The sequence below is a fragment of the Galendromus occidentalis genome, unplaced genomic scaffold, assembly GCF_000255335.2.
Source record: "Galendromus occidentalis unplaced genomic scaffold, Mocc_1.1 scf7180000077501, whole genome shotgun sequence".
Taxonomy (NCBI): Eukaryota; Metazoa; Arthropoda; class Arachnida; order Mesostigmata; family Phytoseiidae; genus Galendromus; species Galendromus occidentalis.
The window spans coordinates 1,030,490-1,049,406 of record NW_003805489.1 but is presented as its reverse complement, the minus strand read 5'-3'; the positions used below and the strand labels follow the sequence as shown (position 1 = coordinate 1,049,406).

Genomic DNA, 18,917 nt, shown 5'->3' with positions numbered 1-18,917 from the left:
ACGCCATTTCAAGTCTTCTGATTTATGTAGCGCTACCCCGGCTGACACGAGAGCATCACGGGGCTCAAGACTGAATTGCGACTTTCTTCCAGGTGCTTCAAAACGGGATTCTGCTCCTGATGAGCTTGCTTCGCTCTCCACCCATCTGTGTATTGTACCCCGCGTATGCTGAGCGCGTTGAGTTGCCGGAATCGTTTTTTTACAGAACGTGCAGTTACTTCCCTCCTAGACGGAAGAAGCCGCCGCCGAAATCACGCAAGAGAATCCCCGATCTTTTTTTTCCGACAATGTGCGAAAGTGCCCCACGACGTCTCAGCCTTTGCGAGAATGAATGCATGAATGCTTGAAATGGGCTGAATAAGCATTCTCCTGACGTCGTCGCCAGGGACATGCTTCTCATGCAGAGTATGCGTTCTGCTCGAACATGCGGGCATGTCCCCATGGCATTCGCCAAGTGATCGCTCAGGAATCCGTCAAACGCCAGATTTCGATCCCAGGTTGCCGGACATCGAAGGTTCTGGGGTATTTCCGAGCGATGACGAATCATTCAGGTCATTTACAAGCCATTTCCATACGGCAGGAGACACTAGGAATCGGGTCATCACGGAACGCTTGCTGAAAGAAACAGCTTGCGATTTCCGATGAACTCAGAATAGGGTAGGTCCATGAAAAGAGCAGGGACCCGAATGTCTAACGCATTGCGCTCTGCTTCGGAACCCTGGGTCTGAAAGCTCTGTCGATCGCAAAGATCTTTGACCCAGGTACCCTCTCCGAATAGTGCGCTTCAGGTTATTTCGAGACTTTCAGGAATCAGAGTCTCTTCACTCTATGATCGGTGTTTCGTCATACCGAGCTCTTAATCCCTCCCCTGGTCCTGCCGATTGTTTCATCCAGTGTGTCGAGAGGAATACGAAACGTCGAGGACTACCACGAACCCGTCTTGAATGTTTCGAAATTTCGCTTCAGAATTCGAGCCCTTTATTCTTCCTCGGCCTCACGCGTCAATGGGTCAAATAAACGAGAGACTTTTTCACACGCTCGTTCAAGGTTTTCGGGAGAATCTCAGACTAGAGCTCCGTACATGACTCAAGGTCCTCGAACTTCTGGAATAGGGGGCCCGAAATCAGAAATCACAGCTTTCTCCGAGACCGGTGAGATCGGTGAGACTCGTTATTGTGACCGAAAACGGTGATCGATTAAATACTTCCGAATCCAAAGCTTCTACGCCTCTGAATTGATCTTTCGACGCTCCGCTCCGAAACTGTAATCGATCCATTCCAAGCTTGTTTTGACCTTAATGATCGATTCCTTCGCGGAAAGTCCTCAGTGGCCTTAGGACAGACCCACGCCACTGTCGGAGTCCAGGATGCTGCAGCATGCCCGTATCATGCAGAAAGATCACCACAAATTAACAAATCAAGCTATGACCCCGGGCTCTATCAGAAGTCGGACTTCCACATAGCAAAGAGACGAGCTAGAGCGATCATGGATGGTGAACGGGCTCTGACTCTCTCGGATGCTAATGAAATGCCCATAGAGCATACCACCCCATCGATGCGCTTCTCGGAGGATGCTCATCCTTTGAGCTTGATTTCGTCGTCTAGGGATCTTTTGCGGCGGCGCGCGGGCAGAGATAGGGGCCACGGCGGCCGGCGCCGCACCTATTATATCTTCGGCGTACCGATGGATCTATGGCGCACCGCGAGATAGGTGAGGAGGATGATCACAATTCTTCCCGTCGCGTCTCCGCTTTCAAGCAGGTAGAATATCATAGGACCATCGAAATTTTTTTTCAACTTCAAGTGCGGACGATGATCTCTCTCGGTGACCACGAAATTATGGGTCGAGCTCCCTGCTCCGGAGCCTTCCGCCGTATTCGCACCCTGTGGATCTGCATCCCAATGTCAGCTCAGCGTAAAGGTTCTGAGATTTTCCCGCGTCTTCCCACCATGACTTATGGCGATTGAGTGCTCGGGTGGGCCGCGCCTTCGTCCGTCTTACCAGGGCCCCGGCGGCGGAGTATAGAGGTCGGTGGCGGAGCGGCGGCTGCCGCAAAATTCGAGCCGCGGCGCTCAGCGACCCCTTGAGGTGCATTTCATTCCGGGGGAATGAATGGCAGAGGTTTGCCTGCGCGGCGCGATGTTCCGGAAACTCGCTGCCGGGGGTAAGGGATCTAGAGAGGAGGGGAAGCTCATGAAAAAACATCAGAATGATGGTGTCCGATATCCGGGGCCGTGCGCCATCCCAGACAAACACCTGTCGATCCTCCAGATAGTTCTGGCAGTTGGCATCGCGATGTGCCTCCCCGGCAGGGACGGTGTCTCGTTGACAGGATTGATTATCGAGCCTCGAGACGAGGCTGCAATTTTGACGTCCCTTGTTTTGATTTAGCAGACGACTGGAGAGGGTGCGAATCTTCTCTTTCTATGGCCGATTCGAATGGGTAGTCTCCGCAAGAACATCTGTGCAGCATTCCACCAATTATCTGCCCCTGAAGAATTTGGGTTCTACTGCCAAGCATGGATTGAGAGAAGCCTTGTCTGTGCCCCTCTGGTCCGGGATCCAACGGCTCAGGGATAAATTGGAATGATCCGGTCTGACCGCGGCGTCCGAGATGCCTCCAGTGAGGCTAGCTCCTCCTACGGTCCAATCCCGTAAACAGATGACTCACGCGGAGATCGGATAGGTTGGTCTCGGTAACGCTGAGAGGACAGAGTGTGGAGAAGCAAGGGGATAACCCGGCAGCGATGTCGGCTCCCGATGCGAAGAATGGAGGCAGGCCGGAAGACGAGGAATCCGAACATGCGGGGAAGTTCCCAGCCCGTGATTACCAGATCGAACTTCTCCTCAAAGCGGTGGAAAGGAATATCATCATCTGTCTCGGGACTGGTACGGGGAAGACTTTCGTCTCAGTACTTCTCATTAAAGAACTATTGTATGAGACCCGGCCTGACGGGGGGAATAGGAGATCAGTGTTCTTAGCTCCGACTGTACCGTTGGTGAGTAGAACAATCCGCGATTCGAGATGCGCGATCAAGTGTCGAACGACTCGTGCTATGATATCCTTTCGATGCACGCGCATACAATCCGGATCGGGGGAATATGTGTCATGGAATCGGAATGAATCTTTCGACATTCTCGAAGCCCGTCCGTATGCTCAACTGACAGGGAAAATTTCCTACCGCAGGTCAAGCAGCAAGCCGCTGTCATCAAGATACACGTGGACGCTGAAGTCGGCTGTTATTTCGGTGGGGACACCGTGGATAATTGGCAGGAGTCTGAATGGCGCAGGGAGATCGAGAAAAACAACGTCCTGGTGATGGTTCCGCAGGTCTTCTCGAATATTTTGAATCAAAACTTCATCAATCTAGACCAAATCAATCTGATGGTCTTCGACGAATGCCATGCGGCAACTGGGCAGTCCTGTTACGTTCAAATCATGCAGAATCACTACGTCAAGATGGGCCCCGAGAAGCGTCCTCGAATTCTGGGCTTGACAGCGTCCGTCCTGAACAAGAAAGTCAAGACGACCCAGGTCAGGTCCGAGATTCGCGGTCTGTGTTCTCGTCTGGATTCGACATTGGCCACGTCAATGAGTGCGATGAACTTTGGGACAAAGCCCAGAGAGATGATCGTCGAATACCAAGAAAGTGATGCTGTCGTCGCATTCGCTGCTGCCGCGTCTCCCGAAGTTGGAAACTTTAGCGCTAAAATGAAAACGATGCTCATCGAAGTGGGTCCCCACGGAGCAATGAAATCACTGGAGCATAGGCTGAAAGCCGTTCAACATCTCCTGAACGTGAGTCTTGCTGACAAATCACGTCTGGACGGACTGCGTGCGTTACTTCTGGAGATCGAAACTGCTCGCGAACGGTCCACAGCGTGCTTGCAGCGTATCCGCGAGGGGGAGATGCGAAATCCGTATTATGTCCTCTGCCCGGATCCTGGAGCCGCCGATACGATCCCGGCCGACGATCTCGAATTCTCGGTACCACCCAAGCTCCGGAGATTGCTCAACATCTTCGAGACGTTTCGGGACTGCGGAAGGGAGCTGTGCTGCGTGGTTTTCGCCCGGGAGAGGTACACCGTCTTCGCCCTCTGGTGCGTATTGACCACGTTATCCCGGAAACATCCTCAGCGCTTCGGCTTCATCAGGCCGGGCTTCGTCATGGGAGCGGGGAATTCGTCTCTCAAATGCGAAGAGACGAAGATAGTCGATTTCGCCGACGAAGGCTTCGTGGAAAACGAAGGCTCCACGTTGGAAAATTTCAGGTTAGTATTTGCAGTTTCCTTCTTCGTGAAAGAAAAGGGTATTAGAAGCCTGGATGGTCGGAATGAGCTTCCCGATGAGTTTCCGGCCGCCAGATGGACACGGAGGCGACCTGAAAATTTTCCCGTCTCTTCGAATCTCAAAAGGGGAACATTACGAACTGCCCCACGCCGACTTTTCTGAAACTTTGCCCAAATAACTGTCCCACCGAGAGATGAAGAACCCTCACCATGCGAGCTGCCAACGCTCGATAGGGACCGAATGAATCCGAGGTGTATTTCCGGGGTTTTTCACCGTATAAGGGTGTTTTTTCGAAGAAGAGAGTCAAGAATGATGCCAGATAATTTGGAAAGCACTCTGCCCAAGAAAAAGGAAGCCGACAGGACCTCCCGGCTCCCGGGCAATAGAACGACCATATATTCATTGCGCATTTTCGTTGCAGAAATGATAATCGACATAGAAACACTTGACACATAGTGTCTTTTTACAACAGCCACAGATTATGAACGGCCACCGCGAACAGCTCGCCGATGAACACGCTTCGTTCACATCGGAGAGCATCTCTGCCAGGCTCGGAAATTCTATCCGTGGGGCATCGAAACCGCTTCTGGGCCGGACACACAGCCACATCGGTCGGAATTGCGGATGACAAACCTGATTGAATATCAAGGACTGCAACCGGAGAACATCGTTTCCAAGAAGGACTAGCAGTGAACTCTGTCAGCCCGAGCTCCCTAGCTTTAGTGAGCGCCCATATCCTCAACGTTCTGTCATGCACGACGAAGATCAGGCCATGCGCGCGGGCGGAATCAAACGATTCCTTACAATACCGTGCGACCTTCACATAACGTTCGCGGAGCGTGCCGAGGTGCTCCCTGTACTGCTTGAATCGTCGGATATAATCCCTGTCCCTGACCCTCCTGAATGTATGTTGAATCGAAGCGAGCGAGTACCTCCTGTGTTGGTCAATGAAGTCGAGCACCTTGCAGATGTAGTCGTACGAGAACAGGTCGTTCGGAACGGCATCGTATACGTCTTCGGAGACGAGATCATACTCTTCTCCGTCATAGCTCGACTCGGAGTTCGTCAATCTCACCCACTGTGGCTTCGCCTTGATTCTCGAAACCTTTCACTGAACTGAGGATGTTCTCAGCCAACTTGACGGTACTGGGTTCCGCATCGTCGCCGGCACTCTCGTTCAGACTCAAGGCATTCAAGTGTCTTCGAAGCAGAATTAACAACGATTTCGCGGACACTGACATTGCTGAGATCATTGGAGCAATCCAGAACGGCTCAAACTGCGATCTATGCGACTCGCGCGGAAACCGGTGCGATTCTTGGAGCGCAGACGTTTCGTGTGAAGACAACGAAGTTCTCCCGAATCCGCTCGGACTGTCGCTCTGTGGCGCGCTTTTCAAACACGAGAATTTCTGTTTTCCGAATAATCAGGCATCATTCTTGAATCTCTTCTTCGAAAAAACACCCTTATACGGTGAAAAACCCTGGAAATACACCTCGGATTCATTCTGTCCCTATCGAGCGTTGGCAGCTCGCATGGTGCGGGTTCTTCATCTCTCGGTGGGACTATTATTTGGGCAAAGTTTCAGAAAAATCGGCGTGGGGCAGTTCGTAATGTTCCCTTTCAGAGAAAGGCATTGATGCTTCAAACATATTGTCCTTTCCAGAACTGGAGTTCACAATGTGTTGGTCGCTACCTCCGTGATCGAAGAGGGAGTGGATGTACCTCAATGCAACCTAATTGTGCGCATGAATGGAGACATGAATTTTAGGAGCTACGTTCAGGGTCGCGGGCGAGCTCGAGCGAAGCCGTCGATATATGCAATACTCGTAGCGGCGACGAGCGCAGCAAAGGTGAGGTTCCTCGAGTATGGCTTGAGATTTCCCACTCCTCCGTCCCGCGGGTCGATGTTCAATTTACGAAATCCGACTTCCCCCTCTCCCCCCACGAACACCGCTGATTATATCCACGAATATCCTCAGGTGAATTCCGATATCGGAGACTTTAAAGTGACCGAACAGATCATCACGCGGTACTGTCAGGAGCACGATATGGACGTGATGTGTGAAAGCGATGTAGAGCTCGCTCTGGAGGGTGACCCAGATCTTCCGACAATATACGCGAATCCAGAAGATCCTTTGAACTCGGCCATCATCACCGCCCAGTCAGCCCGCAGTGTGCTCCAATGGTACTGCGACACGCTCGGAAACGACAGATTTCAAGTTATGCGACCGCTGATTTCTTATCATAGTCGGCCGTCTAAAAATCAGAATGAAGTGGAGTCGCGGTGCAGCATTCTGCTGCCGAAGGCGTCAAAGCTGTACCCGGAAGAAGTTTATGGGAAGTGGTTGCCGAGCAAACCAAAGTCTCGGGTGTCGGCCGCTCTCGCAACTTGCAAGCGCCTATACGAACTGGACGAGTTGACCGAGAATCTAGTCCCGCGCAAACGCCCCAAACCAGGCGTCTACACATGGACAGATGATCAAGTATCGGACGAAGTGAAAAGCTTATTTGGAGGTCACACAATCCAGCAGAAATCAAGCATCAAATGCGAACGAGCCATGTCCCGGGAGTTGGATTCCGGTAAGCTTCCGCCGCTGCCCGCGGGAGCATCGATCTACGTTTTCCGGAATCGCTTGGAGATCCCGTTGAACGACGACCATTCGCACATGCGGACCTTTCGCCCGGAAGAGGAAGCTCTTTGCTTCGGTCTGCTCACATTCGCCTCTGGTTGTGCATTTTCTTTACCTGATTTCCCGATTTTCACCCGCAACGGTCGCGAAATCGTTCGCATCGACACAATAGTTGACGTCACGGTGACGCGAGAGCTATGGGAATTGTGCACCAAGTTCCACGCGTACCTCCTTAAGAGAGTGTGTCGGCTATCGAATTTCGAATGCGACTCCGATTCCGCCCCCGCCTTCGTTCCTGTGAAACACGAAACCATCGACATCGACTTGCTCAGAAGCATAGCTTTCGAAGAAAAACAGATGTTCAGCATCAACGCCGTAGTTTCTCGGAAGAGAACGGAGGAGAGCGAAGTATGCAGCTATTTCGTAAGGGAGATATTGAACACCGAGGAGGGGCGTAAGCTCACTTTGGAGGGCATCCCGAAGAATCTCGATTTCTGTCGGGATGTCTACAAGGTTAAAACCAAATTCAAAGAACAAACAAGTGACGAGGAGAGGGCGCTCTGGGCTGTGCCTCTGGAGTTCTTCGAAGTGGAATTCCTCAGCGCCCCGCAATGGAGTAAAGCACGGACGATTCTTACCTGTACCCATCGTTTGAACCGGTTGCTGATCGCTGAGCACTACAGGCAAAAAATAGTCGAGACGGGTATCGGCTACAATCCATCGCAGAGATGGCCGCCCATGCTCGAGGACGCTTCTCGCGGAGCAGAACTCGTAAGCCCGAAATTTTCGTCGTCAGAGCTCAAGTTCATCAAAGAAGTCGAGAATTCGCCGGGACCTTCCCCGGCGGATATCCTGACCGCTCTGACGCCCTCATCAGCTCAAGACGTCGTGAACTCTGAGCGTTTCGAAGTTCTGGGTGATTCGTTCCTGAAAATCGCGGTCACACTCCATCTTTTCCCGCGAGAGGATCTTCCGGACGAGGGCACGCTGACCGCAGAGAGATGCCGACTGATCTCCAACATGAATCTACTGAAGCTCGCCGTTCCCAAAAAAATCCACGAAGCTGTTGAGAGTCGAATATTCTCCGCCCGGGAATCGTTCCGTGTACCGGGAATGATTTCAAGAGAGGGGAACAAATTGCAGCTGCAGGTATATAAGAGCAAAATTTGCGCGGACTCCGTTGAAGCGATGATCGGCGTGTACCTCGAGAGATCAGGACCGATCGGGGCACTCGAATTCCTCCGGTATTTGGGTCTCTCTCTAAGCGATTCGGATTCGGGATCCTTCCTCTCCAGGTTCGATCTCTCTTACGACCCCGTTGTTGGGGGGAATCATGATTATATTTCGATCAGGCGACACAATGATGTGATGAGCAGGGTGGAGAGTATTTTAGGGTACCGGTTCAAAAATCGTTTATACCTCCTTGAGGCCATAACTCATCAATCCTATAACAACAGAGTCACGCATTCATATGAGAGGCTAGAATTCCTTGGCGATGCCGTAATCGACTACCTAGTGTCATGCTTCATCTTCACTAACGATCCTCACCTCGGACCCGGTCAATTGACTTCTGTTCGCTCGGCTCTTGTATGCAACAATCAATTCGCACAAATCGTGACCAAAGCCGGGCTTTCCCGATGCTTGCTGCATCGTTCTCCGCTGCTGTTTCGAATGATGACGAGTTACACCGAGGCAGTCGAAATAGGTCGGCCCTGTGATTCGTTCATAGGGGACGACGAGACCGAAGATGCTGATCTGGTCGATGCTCCGAAACCTTTCGGTGATCTCATGGAAAGCCTCATCGGTGCCGTTTTCATCGATTCTAATCAAGACTTCTCGAGGACGTGGGATGTGTTCAGGGGACTGATGGGCGATCGAGTCCTCCTTGAGACCCTCAAGGACAATCCTCGGAATCCCATCGCCGTGCTAGAAGAGATGTTTCCGTCGGGGTGCGAATACAGTAAAGCGATCATACGCGAGGACAAACGAATCGAGATGACGCTCACCGTTGCAGGACGGAATTTCAGCGCGGTCTCCAGAAAAAAGAAAATCGCGAAGTTGCTCTTGGCGAAAATCGCTCTCCGAGCGTTTTCGACGGAAGCTAAGGAAGTCGGCGACAAGATGAATTTGGCCGATCGGGTCGCGAAAGAGCTGAATCTCGGATGACATCCGCCCTTGGACAGGCGCCTCGGCAGGCTCTCCGCAGCCATCCTTCCGGAGCCTGGTTGTCACATGGTGTTTTATTCTCATCATCTCGATCTTCCTAGTCTCCTACGGATGCTACCGGAATGCTGGGGATCATTTCTCGTCTTCCATGAGAGACACTTCCGATCGGAGGTTCTCGTCACGGGAGCCCAATCCTCTCGAGTATCCCTTCATGAAGAGGAAATTCGTAATACAGATTAGGAAGTCGGCATAATGGTTGTGAGAGGAATGAGGACCGGAATTCCACTCCCGGAAGCGATGGATTCCCCTCTGTGATGAACGCAACAGAAACTTTTCTACCGTGAATAAAGAGGCTTTGTTGGTCATACTCCTTTTTTCGCTTTCACCTAGGGCTCTTTTGCTCCGAAGCTCTTCATTAGCTGTCGGAGCGAGGCGCTCGACGCTGTTCCATCAGTGGGGAATAGAGAAACTAAACTGGTGTCGTATAGCGTCAGGAGGCAAGAAATGTTTGAATAATTGAGGAGCAAGTGAGCTTTTGGAAAGACGCGGAAACGATGGGGCGAGGTTATTCCCTCCTTGTAATAAGCCGACTAGCGATTTGCCGGCTTCGTCTTCGAAGAAAATGAAGTATACGAAAACAGCCGCACGGATCAGGAGTGTTTTCAGGTGAACATCTAGGCTGATTGGGAGCGAAATGCCGAAAGTGTCGAAGTCTGAACATTTCACGGAGGAGACCGGACCTTTGTTTGGAAATCCTTCCGATTTTCTGATACGTGTCCTCGTGAACGATATCGAATTCGACATCGCCGCGAGGGTTGAAGGTACAGATGGGTCCGTCAACTCGAAACTGAACGCGTTCCTGATAATCGTGAACGCTCAACTCAGAAACCCGTAACGACCATTCTTAGTGAACGTAGCCGATAATGCTGCTCGCTGGTGCGGCGACCTCGATCTTCTGGAGGAAACCTGAACAACTGCACGAACACCACCGCAGGGGTCAGTAGACCTCTATCTGAGGGGAACCTGTAATCAGTCGACCTCGTCGAAACCTTCAGCGAGACCTAGCTTAGGAGCTCTGGTATGCTTTCAATCTTGAGAGTCATTCATCGTTGGAGTGGTGAAACGTCGAGGGAGTTCTACCGCAAGGATCTCTGACCTCGTCACCGCGATTATCTTCAAGTTTCATCTCGAATGGACGACTCGGTCCACATACATTCCGCGTACAGCAATCGGTGCTCTCAATGGCCGAGAGAGTTCGGAGTTTCTGCCCGATATGAGCCGTGCTCCCGGAGGCTCCACACACTCCCTTCTCCACTCGAATTCTGGGCTTTCTAATTGCCTGTTGTCCCATCGAGTGACAGATGGAGTATCCGTCACTCGTTTCGAATCCGAGGAGAGCCTCCGACGCTTCGATATGCTGCCGGATCACAAGCTGATCGAGCGCACTCCGATACTCAAGCGCAGGAGGAAGTGCCGAGTACGGATTCGGCATGGCGGAGATGCTGTGAAGTAAATGACCGTCGCGTCAATCGCTGAGCGCAGAGGCTGGAATCGCAAGGTCATCGGGGCCATCGAGACTCCGTATGATTGAATTCAATGCTTCACGGAGGAGGGAGCCTCCTTATCGTGTCTCATTCGAGACCCAAAGGAGGACCGTCGGGGAAAACTGCCGTTTCATGAGATCACTCTGTGAAGCGTCCAACAACTCCGGAATCGTTCGTCCGAATGCTGAGACTTGAATGACTTCAGGATGACGCCACGTCAGCGGAGGAGACATTGGAAGCGCAAGGAGCGCGCGGTGTAGGAGTGTCGAATGCTTCCTCGGAACGAGAATGAGAGGGAGCACTCCATTATCTTACCATGAATGCCGACCACTCTCCTTTCGTTCTTAGCATGATGTTCGATCCCGACTCTCTCGATAAATGGAGCTGTGTGGCCCACGACGTGGCCGCGAGGGAGGAAGTCTGCAGCAAGGATCGAGTACGATACAGACTGATCGACGCCGCGCCGTTTCGACGGTCACAAGGCGCTCTGAGAGAGAACTTGTCGTTTGTTTCTCCCAACCGGAATGCAACGGATTCCTCAATCTGGAGTCGGGATGCGAGTACTATCGCCCTTCGTCTCTCGAACCTGGTGCCAAGACCCTAAACTCTAAGGAATACATAACTCGCACATCTTATAGACGTATTCGTCGACGAACGTCTGCCTTGTAGCTCTGCAAGACCCTCCCGTCCATCTGGCTTGAATTACCGGGAATCAAATCAGAAGCTCTGTTTGGGTGAGGTCAGATCTGATTTCGAAAACGTGAGTCGAGTCGTTCCACTTCTTGTGGGGGAAGATCCACGGAAAATGGAATTTCCGTGGAAAAAATTCGCGTCCCTGCTATCTTCAGAGCATTTTCTCAAGAGGCATTTTTCCATTGCTTTTTCTCATCCTTTATTCGTCCCAGAAATTACTCTCATGAATTTCGATTTCCAAAGACGTGTGACTGTCGCAAGTTTGCAATGTCTCTCATTCTGACGGTGTCTCCATCACCGTCATCGTCATCATCTCATCGGATATAGTGATGGGTGCTCTCATGTCATTTGATTCGACTTGTTTTCCCACGTCTCCTCTCCATTCTTAGTCGAGTGGGTTTTCGTCTTTCTTACACCTTTCCATCACTTCCCCATCATGCAAATTCTCGAAATTTCTCGAGCTTCTCTCCGTCGCGTCGTATGTATACCTCTCTCTCTGTCGTATTGGACTCCCACTCATCTCGTACCTCCCATGTTTGTGGTAGCAATATTGGTATGTAGTAATCATTATCATATCTATCTTCGTATGTAAGTTTTTATATACGCGGTCCCAAGAACGATCGAGAAGAAAAATGATATTTCTCAAGATGGATAATAAGACATATGGGGTAAGGATTGATAGATGGCTCCTCCGTCAGTCGATTCAATCGTCAGATAGTTATGTATATAGACCTCAAGATCACCTTAGTCAGGATCATGGTCGTCATAGTTCTCAGTTCTCAGCGGCAGCCTTTCATCATTACAACATCGACTCTCGCATGACTTATCATCGACGTTATCAGCATCGTCCTTATTATTCATAATGGATAAGGAGCAGTTTGTTTCCCGTTTTGTATCCATTCTTCCACAGTTGATCCAGCTAACGTCCATCCTCATCTCTATCAGAATCTCAAATTATCCAACATATCGATTTTAGTTCAGCAGATTTTCTGTATTACTATCATTATGTAGTAATAATGAATGGTCGGTTGTTTGAGAGAACGTCGGTCTCCGAGAACACCGCTCGCCATCTCGCAGTGATTTTGGAACACTTTATTGGTTTGCAAGGCTTCCTCAATTTCTTGACATCGTATTATAGGGAAACTTCAGAGCTCTTCGCTCGAATTTCTACGTCGAGCACCCATCCATGCGTCTCTCATCCATTTATTCATTCACGCATTCATAGACTCAATGAATAGATAGACCTAGACTTAATAGATTACTGATCATCCATCATTCATCAGAAAATACTCCGGAAATTGTGAATACTCCACGGCGTCCTGGTAAAAATACTAGAAGACGAAAACAAGGCAGGAAGTGACGATTGACTTCCTGTTCGACCTCTCCTTGAATAGCCGAGTCATCATGAATCGAATGCTAGATGATAGCATCAGAATATTGGCTCGACACGAGACGACTTCCGCGCTACAACTCAGCGACTCACGAGAGCTCGGAGCGAAAATGCAAGTTCCAAGAACCCGTAGAGAGGAGAAAGAACACAAAATTATGGATAGAAGCGTAACGTAAACTTTTCTTTTCATTTCGCATCATCAGAATAACAGTTCTTTTTCGAAGCCGGAGATCGTTGTAGTCACTACCTCGTGCTCACATAAAATCATGTATCAGAATCATTGACATTTTTTCTCATCAGTTTCCTCGTCTCTCCATCATGCGGATGGTGTCCTCGAAGACCGCACGCCACACGCTAAATCCTCATTTAATCATCATTAACGTTCAGAATATCATCAAGTTGAAATACCATCATGGCCATCCTTCTCATCTTCGATTCTTATATATCATCGTTGCCACTCCAACGATATTCCATTAATAGTTTTTTTTTGCTGAGAGTTCTGCTCTTAACAGATCTTGCTCAAAAGTCCATCATCCCTTACGTCTCGTCTGTGAGGATCTGGGACGTGGTGCTGGGGAAGCGGAGTTTTCCAGCCGTCCTCCTCTGCCCCACTTCAATACAGGCCAAACGTGGACCGACTCGACTGTTCTTCATCGAAGTCATTCCGAGAATTCGTACTCCCGTTCGGACATTCAATGATTTGGAGCCTGAACATGGGAGGAGTGTGCTGTCAGTGTCGACTCGCATGTCGCGATGTCGTGACTGTCGTTTTCGTTCTTGTTTTCTCGAATCTCGTTCCCCGACCCTCTCGCATCTGAACGACGATAGGTGATAATGAGGTCGACTCATTCCTCTGAGGGATAATTCGAGGGAGCCTAGAATTTTACGGACATATTTCGAAGCCTTTGCCAACAACGAGAATTCCGTACGAGTTGAGTGGGTTTATCAATGCTGAAGTTTAAGAGGAGTCGATGGCAGAAGGTATCTGGTCGCTGTCCGGACTCTGCTCCCAACGAGGCCCAAGAGACAATGGAATGACAATGATGATATAACAGCGTTAACGTTGGGTACGCTTATCCTTATTATTATTCCTCCGCTGTAGAAAAAAGACCATTTTTTGCTCTCAACTCCCTTTCAACTCTCGCTCGCTTTCTCACATAGTCGCTTTCTCTCTCGGCATAATATTTATTCCTGGTACTCTCGCTTTCTTTCCGGTTCTCTTGTTGTCTTCCTTAGTCAGTTAGTTAGTTAGTTTGTTTGCTTGTTTGACTCCAATTTTGGCCGATGGCTCCGATCAATGCGCGGGAGTGTCGGTATATCCGCTAGGGGCGTCCGGAATCCGACACTCGGAACCTTCGTCCGCAGCTGACCATCTTTTTGTTTTCCTAGATTCGTACACTTCTTCACAGGCTTTTGTCTCTCCGTTGTGTTTGTATCGTGTATGTGTAACTGTGTTCAAAGCTCGCTCGGCTGCTCTGCCTTTCGGCTTGTCTTCCCCAGATGGATAGTCAAATTGATGAAAAGAGCGATCGTTGCGATCATGCTGATGTCTCGATCGATCGACAGACCGACCGACCGACCGAAGGCGACGAAGCATCAGTGGGAAGAGGACCAGCAAAGGCTTCTCTGATCTCGCACATCATCCCCCCGGCGTCTCTTGTCAGCGGACTCCGACTTGTATCGACACCGGGATCCCTCCACCCCAGCCGGCATCCCGTTCCTCATCTTCTCGATCGGATTTCTTATCCAACTTCAGCGGTCAGCGGCATACGGCCGTCGCAGACCCGGAGGTGTGCGCAGATAAGCTCATTTTTCGTAGACCATTCTTTCAGGCTCCAGCTCTGGTTCGAGATTTCGAGTTCGCGGATCGAGCTCTTTTTGTTTCCTGAACTGATTCTCCCGCTGGCCCGGTTCATCTCGTTTCTTTCCGGAATTCGCTCCGTAAAATACGTGAAGTGTAGGTGCTCATGACGAGAGCCCCTTTCAAGAATCGCCTGTCTGAGTCCATGCATGGATGGATGGAGGAGCGGAGGGAAGGTCGTGGTGGTGAATTCATGCCGACTGGTATCGGATGAAAAACTCCGGAAACGGAGGAATCGACATGGAATGAAGGAATAGGAACGAATTCCTCCGGATGACCAACTCATGCTCCCTGACCCGCTCGGGTGGTTCTCACAAAACTTGAGAGAAAAAACTCGGTTCTTTTCGTGAGAATCGAGGAAAGCCTATCAGCGACCTGCCGCCTGAGGGTTCTTCAATAGACGAGGCTATGGGCCGCATGACTCAGGCCATTTTCTCGAGTGGCAGTTGAAGAGCATATGTTTCCAAAGAGGCAGAGCGCGGAAATCGAAAGAGCTCACCTTTTCTGTGGAGCTGAGAAGCTCCATTGGGGGAGTCAGCGATCGTCGCGCGCTCGTTCCGAAAGTGGTGATCGAGAGGCGGCCGAGACTTCGAGAGCCTAGACGCAATCTCATTCGATAATTCAGTCAATCAGTCAGTCCACCGATCAATCAATCGACAGACCAATCAATCAATCAATCAATTGGCCACCCATCCGTTTACCCACCCACCGACCCAATCACCCTTCCCGTCCATGAGCTAGAGCCCAGCATTACTTGTACTTCGGCGTGTGGGAAGTCCAGCGAGCTGATGAATACAAGGACATTCAAGGTATCGATGGATAGTTCAGATAGATAGACGATAGTAGATTGATAGTGGATAGATATTATTCAGACAGTTAGATTAGATAAGATTGATAGATACACAGATTGATCGATCTTGAAACCGGCAATGCGGTCAGAGGCTCGGAAGGCTTACAAGAAAGCTATACGCAAGACGGTTGAGTGCCAGACTTCGGCTGCATTGAGGGTTGCCCGGCGAACCTCCGAGCTATGGAGTTGGGCCACCCTGGTGCCTCGGTTTGAGGAGGGGCAGTTCGGTCGTAACCCGAGGCACACTGATGCAAAGGCGTGACATTCGTCTGCTTGTCTAAATCTTCTCGCTCAGCAACACATTCGTGCTCAAGAGCGTTCTGAGCGATGATCTTCGTGCAAAAACTTCGAACGGTCCGCCTTCGTCTCCCGCTGCTGCGACTGCTGCTTGTGTTGTTCATTCCGTCATTTGTTGTTACGTCTTAGATCGCCTTCTTTGTGACAATCTGAATTGTCCGCGATAAACTAGTTCATCATATACTTAAATATAATATACCTCATTCAAATTATGATCCAGCGGATACGGGTCTTGTCGCAATCGGGAAGACCGCTCGCCGACCCCGAAACTTCCGGCAATAGACGCTCCCTACGGCAGCCAGCTTCGACGAAATTCCTATATGGCACACTTGTTCGACGATGTTTTTTGAACTCCAACTCTTTATCACATCAACCCGTCATCGTCGATCACTCAGTGTTCAGTCCGTGACTCGGAATAGAATTATTGAGGGGCGATTCCCGCCGACTCTTCCCGACGAAACTGTTCCGACGTTCACTGATCTTCATCCCGCCGCTGAAGTTCGTGAGCCTCACTGGAGTCGGAGTGAGCTGATCAAACACACACCGCTCGAAACAGCAATCGAATGATCATTGCGGAACCACGCGTATAGCTGCATGAGCGAATCCGCGAGTGCTTGAGTTGACGGACGAATGGGGGCTACATTCCGTCCGTCTGTCCCGACTATCAACCGTCCATCACGGTAAGCCTGGAGTGAAGCGCGAGCGGACGAGCTTCGGAGTAGGCAACCTCTGCTCGAGAGGATTAACACCCTTCTAGGATCGATCGGGACGCTGACATCGAGAGGAGTCGCCGAAGACACACAACGACGCCAACGTCGTCGCAAACGTCGAGCCATAGGAAAATCCGGACAGAGGGATTCGATTGCCAAACATGGCCGACTGGTGGAGCGGCTTCCAATGCGAAATGATCCGGGAGCGTCGAACGCGCCCTCCAAGAACCGAAAGCGTCCATTTTTCCTCCTTGTGGTATTTGTCTTTTAACGCTGTCGAAACCTCTCTCTTGAATTTGTGGTGCCCTCACACTTGAAATGTTTGTACCGTGTTCGAATGTGTGTATTGTCTGTGTGTATTCTTATGTATGTGATAGCGCTAACAGGACTGTTCTCGACAAGCGTCAATAAGTTCCGCTGATTCCGCGACTATCGACGATCCGCGCTACAGTCCCTGTCCTGTTGGTCATGCATCGAATACAATATTAGAATGTATGGTAAAAATCATCGACGTCGTCCTCATGAACGAGTGGTTTTACGCTCTCACGTGCTTTCCCGAACGCTTTCCAGCCGACGCATTTCGGAACTAGTGGCGTTCGGTTCGTATTATGCAGCAAGAAGAGTTCCTAGCAGCAATTTTTCGCCACTACTTTCCTGTTTGTGTGTGTGTTCCTGTGTGTAGGCGAAACTCGTGAATTCAACGGATCTCCGTTCGATGAGCCGTACAAATGTCATCGTTTGAATTCGATCTTCTCCCCTATATACTAGTAATCATCCAATGTTTTGAGCTTCGATGGCTTCAAGGCTTATATTTGCGCTCTGCTCGATGTGTATGCGCAGAGTTTCAGGGTAACGCATGGACTAGATTCGGTGTGGTCAGAATTTTGAGAAGGGAAATAAAAACTCGCTTGTGACTGGGGAACCATATCCCAGTATACTCGAATGCTTGTTTGGGTCGTGGATCCGTGTAAACGTGTTGTTCATATTATCATCCTCTTAATTCAGGTATAAGTGTCATCGTGTCCTTACATCCCGCATTTGAAATATTTCCCTCGTCGTCGATTCCTCTTGCGTCGAAAGAACTGAACCTATAATCTTCTCCGTACCCTTGTCACCAATAGTTGAACTAATATGCTTGTTGAACGTTAGCGGAGAATCAAGTTCAATTCCAAATCTTCAAGAATGAATCCCATGAGCCGGTGGCAACGGCCATTCCGTCTTCTGTTACGCCGAGACAAGATACACGGTTATCATGACCAGCTAGCACTCCTGTAGGATGATGAGGAAACATATTATTATCGAGCGAAACCCGAGGAAGCTCGTACGAGGAATGCCATTGGATGCGCCCATGTAAAACACAAATAATAATAATCGATTCCATTGAGGGAAAAGAAGCGTCGCCCTGAACTCACCAGCTCGCTCGGCTTTCATCGAGTCCCACACATTGCAGTTGAAGTCATCGTAGCCGGCGAGCAGCAGTCTTCCGGATCTTGAGAATGCCACTGATGTGATACCGCATATGATGTTGTCGTGAGAGTAGAGCGCCAATTCCTGATCAGCGCGGAGGTCGAAAAGTCGACATGTAGCGTCGTCGGAGCCCGTCGCGAAGGCGTAACCGTTGGGGAAGAATGTCACTGCGTTGATGTCCGATTCGTGGCCGGGGAACGTTTGTTTGCACAGACCGTCGCGGATATCCCACAGTTTTGCCGAGGCGTCGCATGCTCCCGAAACGAAGGTACGCATGTCAGGTGCTAGCGAAAGCGACATGACATCGCCAGTGTGCCCCATGAACGACGTACACTGCTGGCCCGTCTCAATGTCCCACAACGCGCAAGTCATGTCTCCAGATGAGGTGACGATCTGCGTATCGTCCAGGAATCTGCAACAGGAAAGATAACCCGTGTGTCCGGGCAGCTCTCGTGAAACGCGTACATTCCCTGCAAGGAAGAAAAGTCCTGTCAGATACGTCGCTGATCAATGCCGGAGTTCTGAGAGATGCTATGAGCACATCGTCAGGGTCCGGGCCCCGGAGCTACACTGAGGGTTGCGCTCGCTCACCTTCCCGGGTTTTGAGACTGTAGATCGAGCAGATGTTGTCGAGGCCTCCGCAGGCCACGTATGAGCCGGACGGCGCGTAGGCACAAGTCATCACCCACGACGATCGTAGCGGGATCGCATGCACCTTGTTAGTTGTGTATGCATCCCACACGATCAGCTTGCCGTCTTGCGATGCCGACACGAGGTAGCGGGAGTCACTGCCCCAGTGCATCGCGTAGATTTTCGCCAGGTGGCCACGGAGTGTTCTTCTTGTGCGCATTTGTATCCGTCCCACCGGCTCCATGTTTGCCGTGGCCTGAACCAGGCTGGTGTCACATGCCGCCTTGCGTGCATCGCGTATGGTGTTTTTAAGCGTTTCAGCTTCTTGCCGAAGCGCTTCCAACTCGTTCATCGCCGTTTCCGTCTGTCTATAGCAGCAGCAGTATT

General features: G+C 50.5%; 2 protein-coding genes and 1 pseudogene across 2 annotated transcripts; 1 reads left to right on the top strand and 2 right to left on the bottom strand.

Moving 5' to 3' along the window:
- Nucleotides 1-2,747: 2,747 nt before the first annotated feature.
- On the top strand, nucleotides 2,748-9,320 carry LOC100898617 (endoribonuclease Dicer-like). Its single transcript, XM_003746779.2, has 4 exons — nucleotides 2,748-2,999; nucleotides 3,188-4,272; nucleotides 5,956-6,142; nucleotides 6,272-9,320. The coding sequence occupies exons 1-4, from the start codon at nucleotides 2,748-2,750 to the stop codon at nucleotides 9,086-9,088; spliced, it is 4,341 nt and encodes a 1,446-aa protein (XP_003746827.1). The 3' UTR covers nucleotides 9,089-9,320.
- A 218-nt stretch (nucleotides 9,321-9,538) lies between these two features.
- On the bottom strand, nucleotides 9,539-10,580 carry LOC100898479 (phospholipid scramblase 1 pseudogene; annotated as a pseudogene).
- Nucleotides 10,581-17,245: 6,665 nt separating this feature from the next.
- Gbeta13F (guanine nucleotide-binding protein subunit beta-1) lies at nucleotides 17,246-18,882 on the bottom strand. The gene is made up of 3 exons (XM_003746728.2): nucleotides 18,492-18,882; nucleotides 17,846-18,370; nucleotides 17,246-17,702 (listed from the first exon to the last, which is right to left on the bottom strand). The coding sequence occupies exons 1-3, from the start codon at nucleotides 18,880-18,882 to the stop codon at nucleotides 17,596-17,598; spliced, it is 1,023 nt and encodes a 340-aa protein (XP_003746776.1). The 3' UTR covers nucleotides 17,246-17,595.
- Nucleotides 18,883-18,917: the final 35 nt, after the last annotated feature.

Excerpts from the sequence above, each read along its gene's own strand:
- LOC100898617 (XM_003746779.2), top strand. The coding sequence starts at position 2,748 with ATGTCGGCTCCCGATGCGAAGAATGGAGGCAGGCCGGAAGACGAGGAA. Across the intron at positions 3,000-3,187 it reads TAGCTCCGACTGTACCGTTG|GTCAAGCAGCAAGCCGCTGT; the intron begins GTGAGTAGAACA and ends TTCCTACCGCAG. Across the intron at positions 4,273-5,955 it reads TCCACGTTGGAAAATTTCAG|AACTGGAGTTCACAATGTGT; the intron begins GTTAGTATTTGC and ends TGTCCTTTCCAG.
- Gbeta13F (XM_003746728.2), bottom strand. The coding sequence starts at position 18,882 with ATGAACGAGTTGGAAGCGCTTCGGCAAGAAGCTGAAACGCTTAAAAAC. Across the intron at positions 18,371-18,491 it reads CAGTCTCAAAACCCGGGAAG|GGAATGTACGCGTTTCACGA; the intron begins GTGAGCGAGCGC and ends TCTTCCTTGCAG. Across the intron at positions 17,703-17,845 it reads GATGAAAGCCGAGCGAGCTG|GAGTGCTAGCTGGTCATGAT; the intron begins GTGAGTTCAGGG and ends ATCATCCTACAG.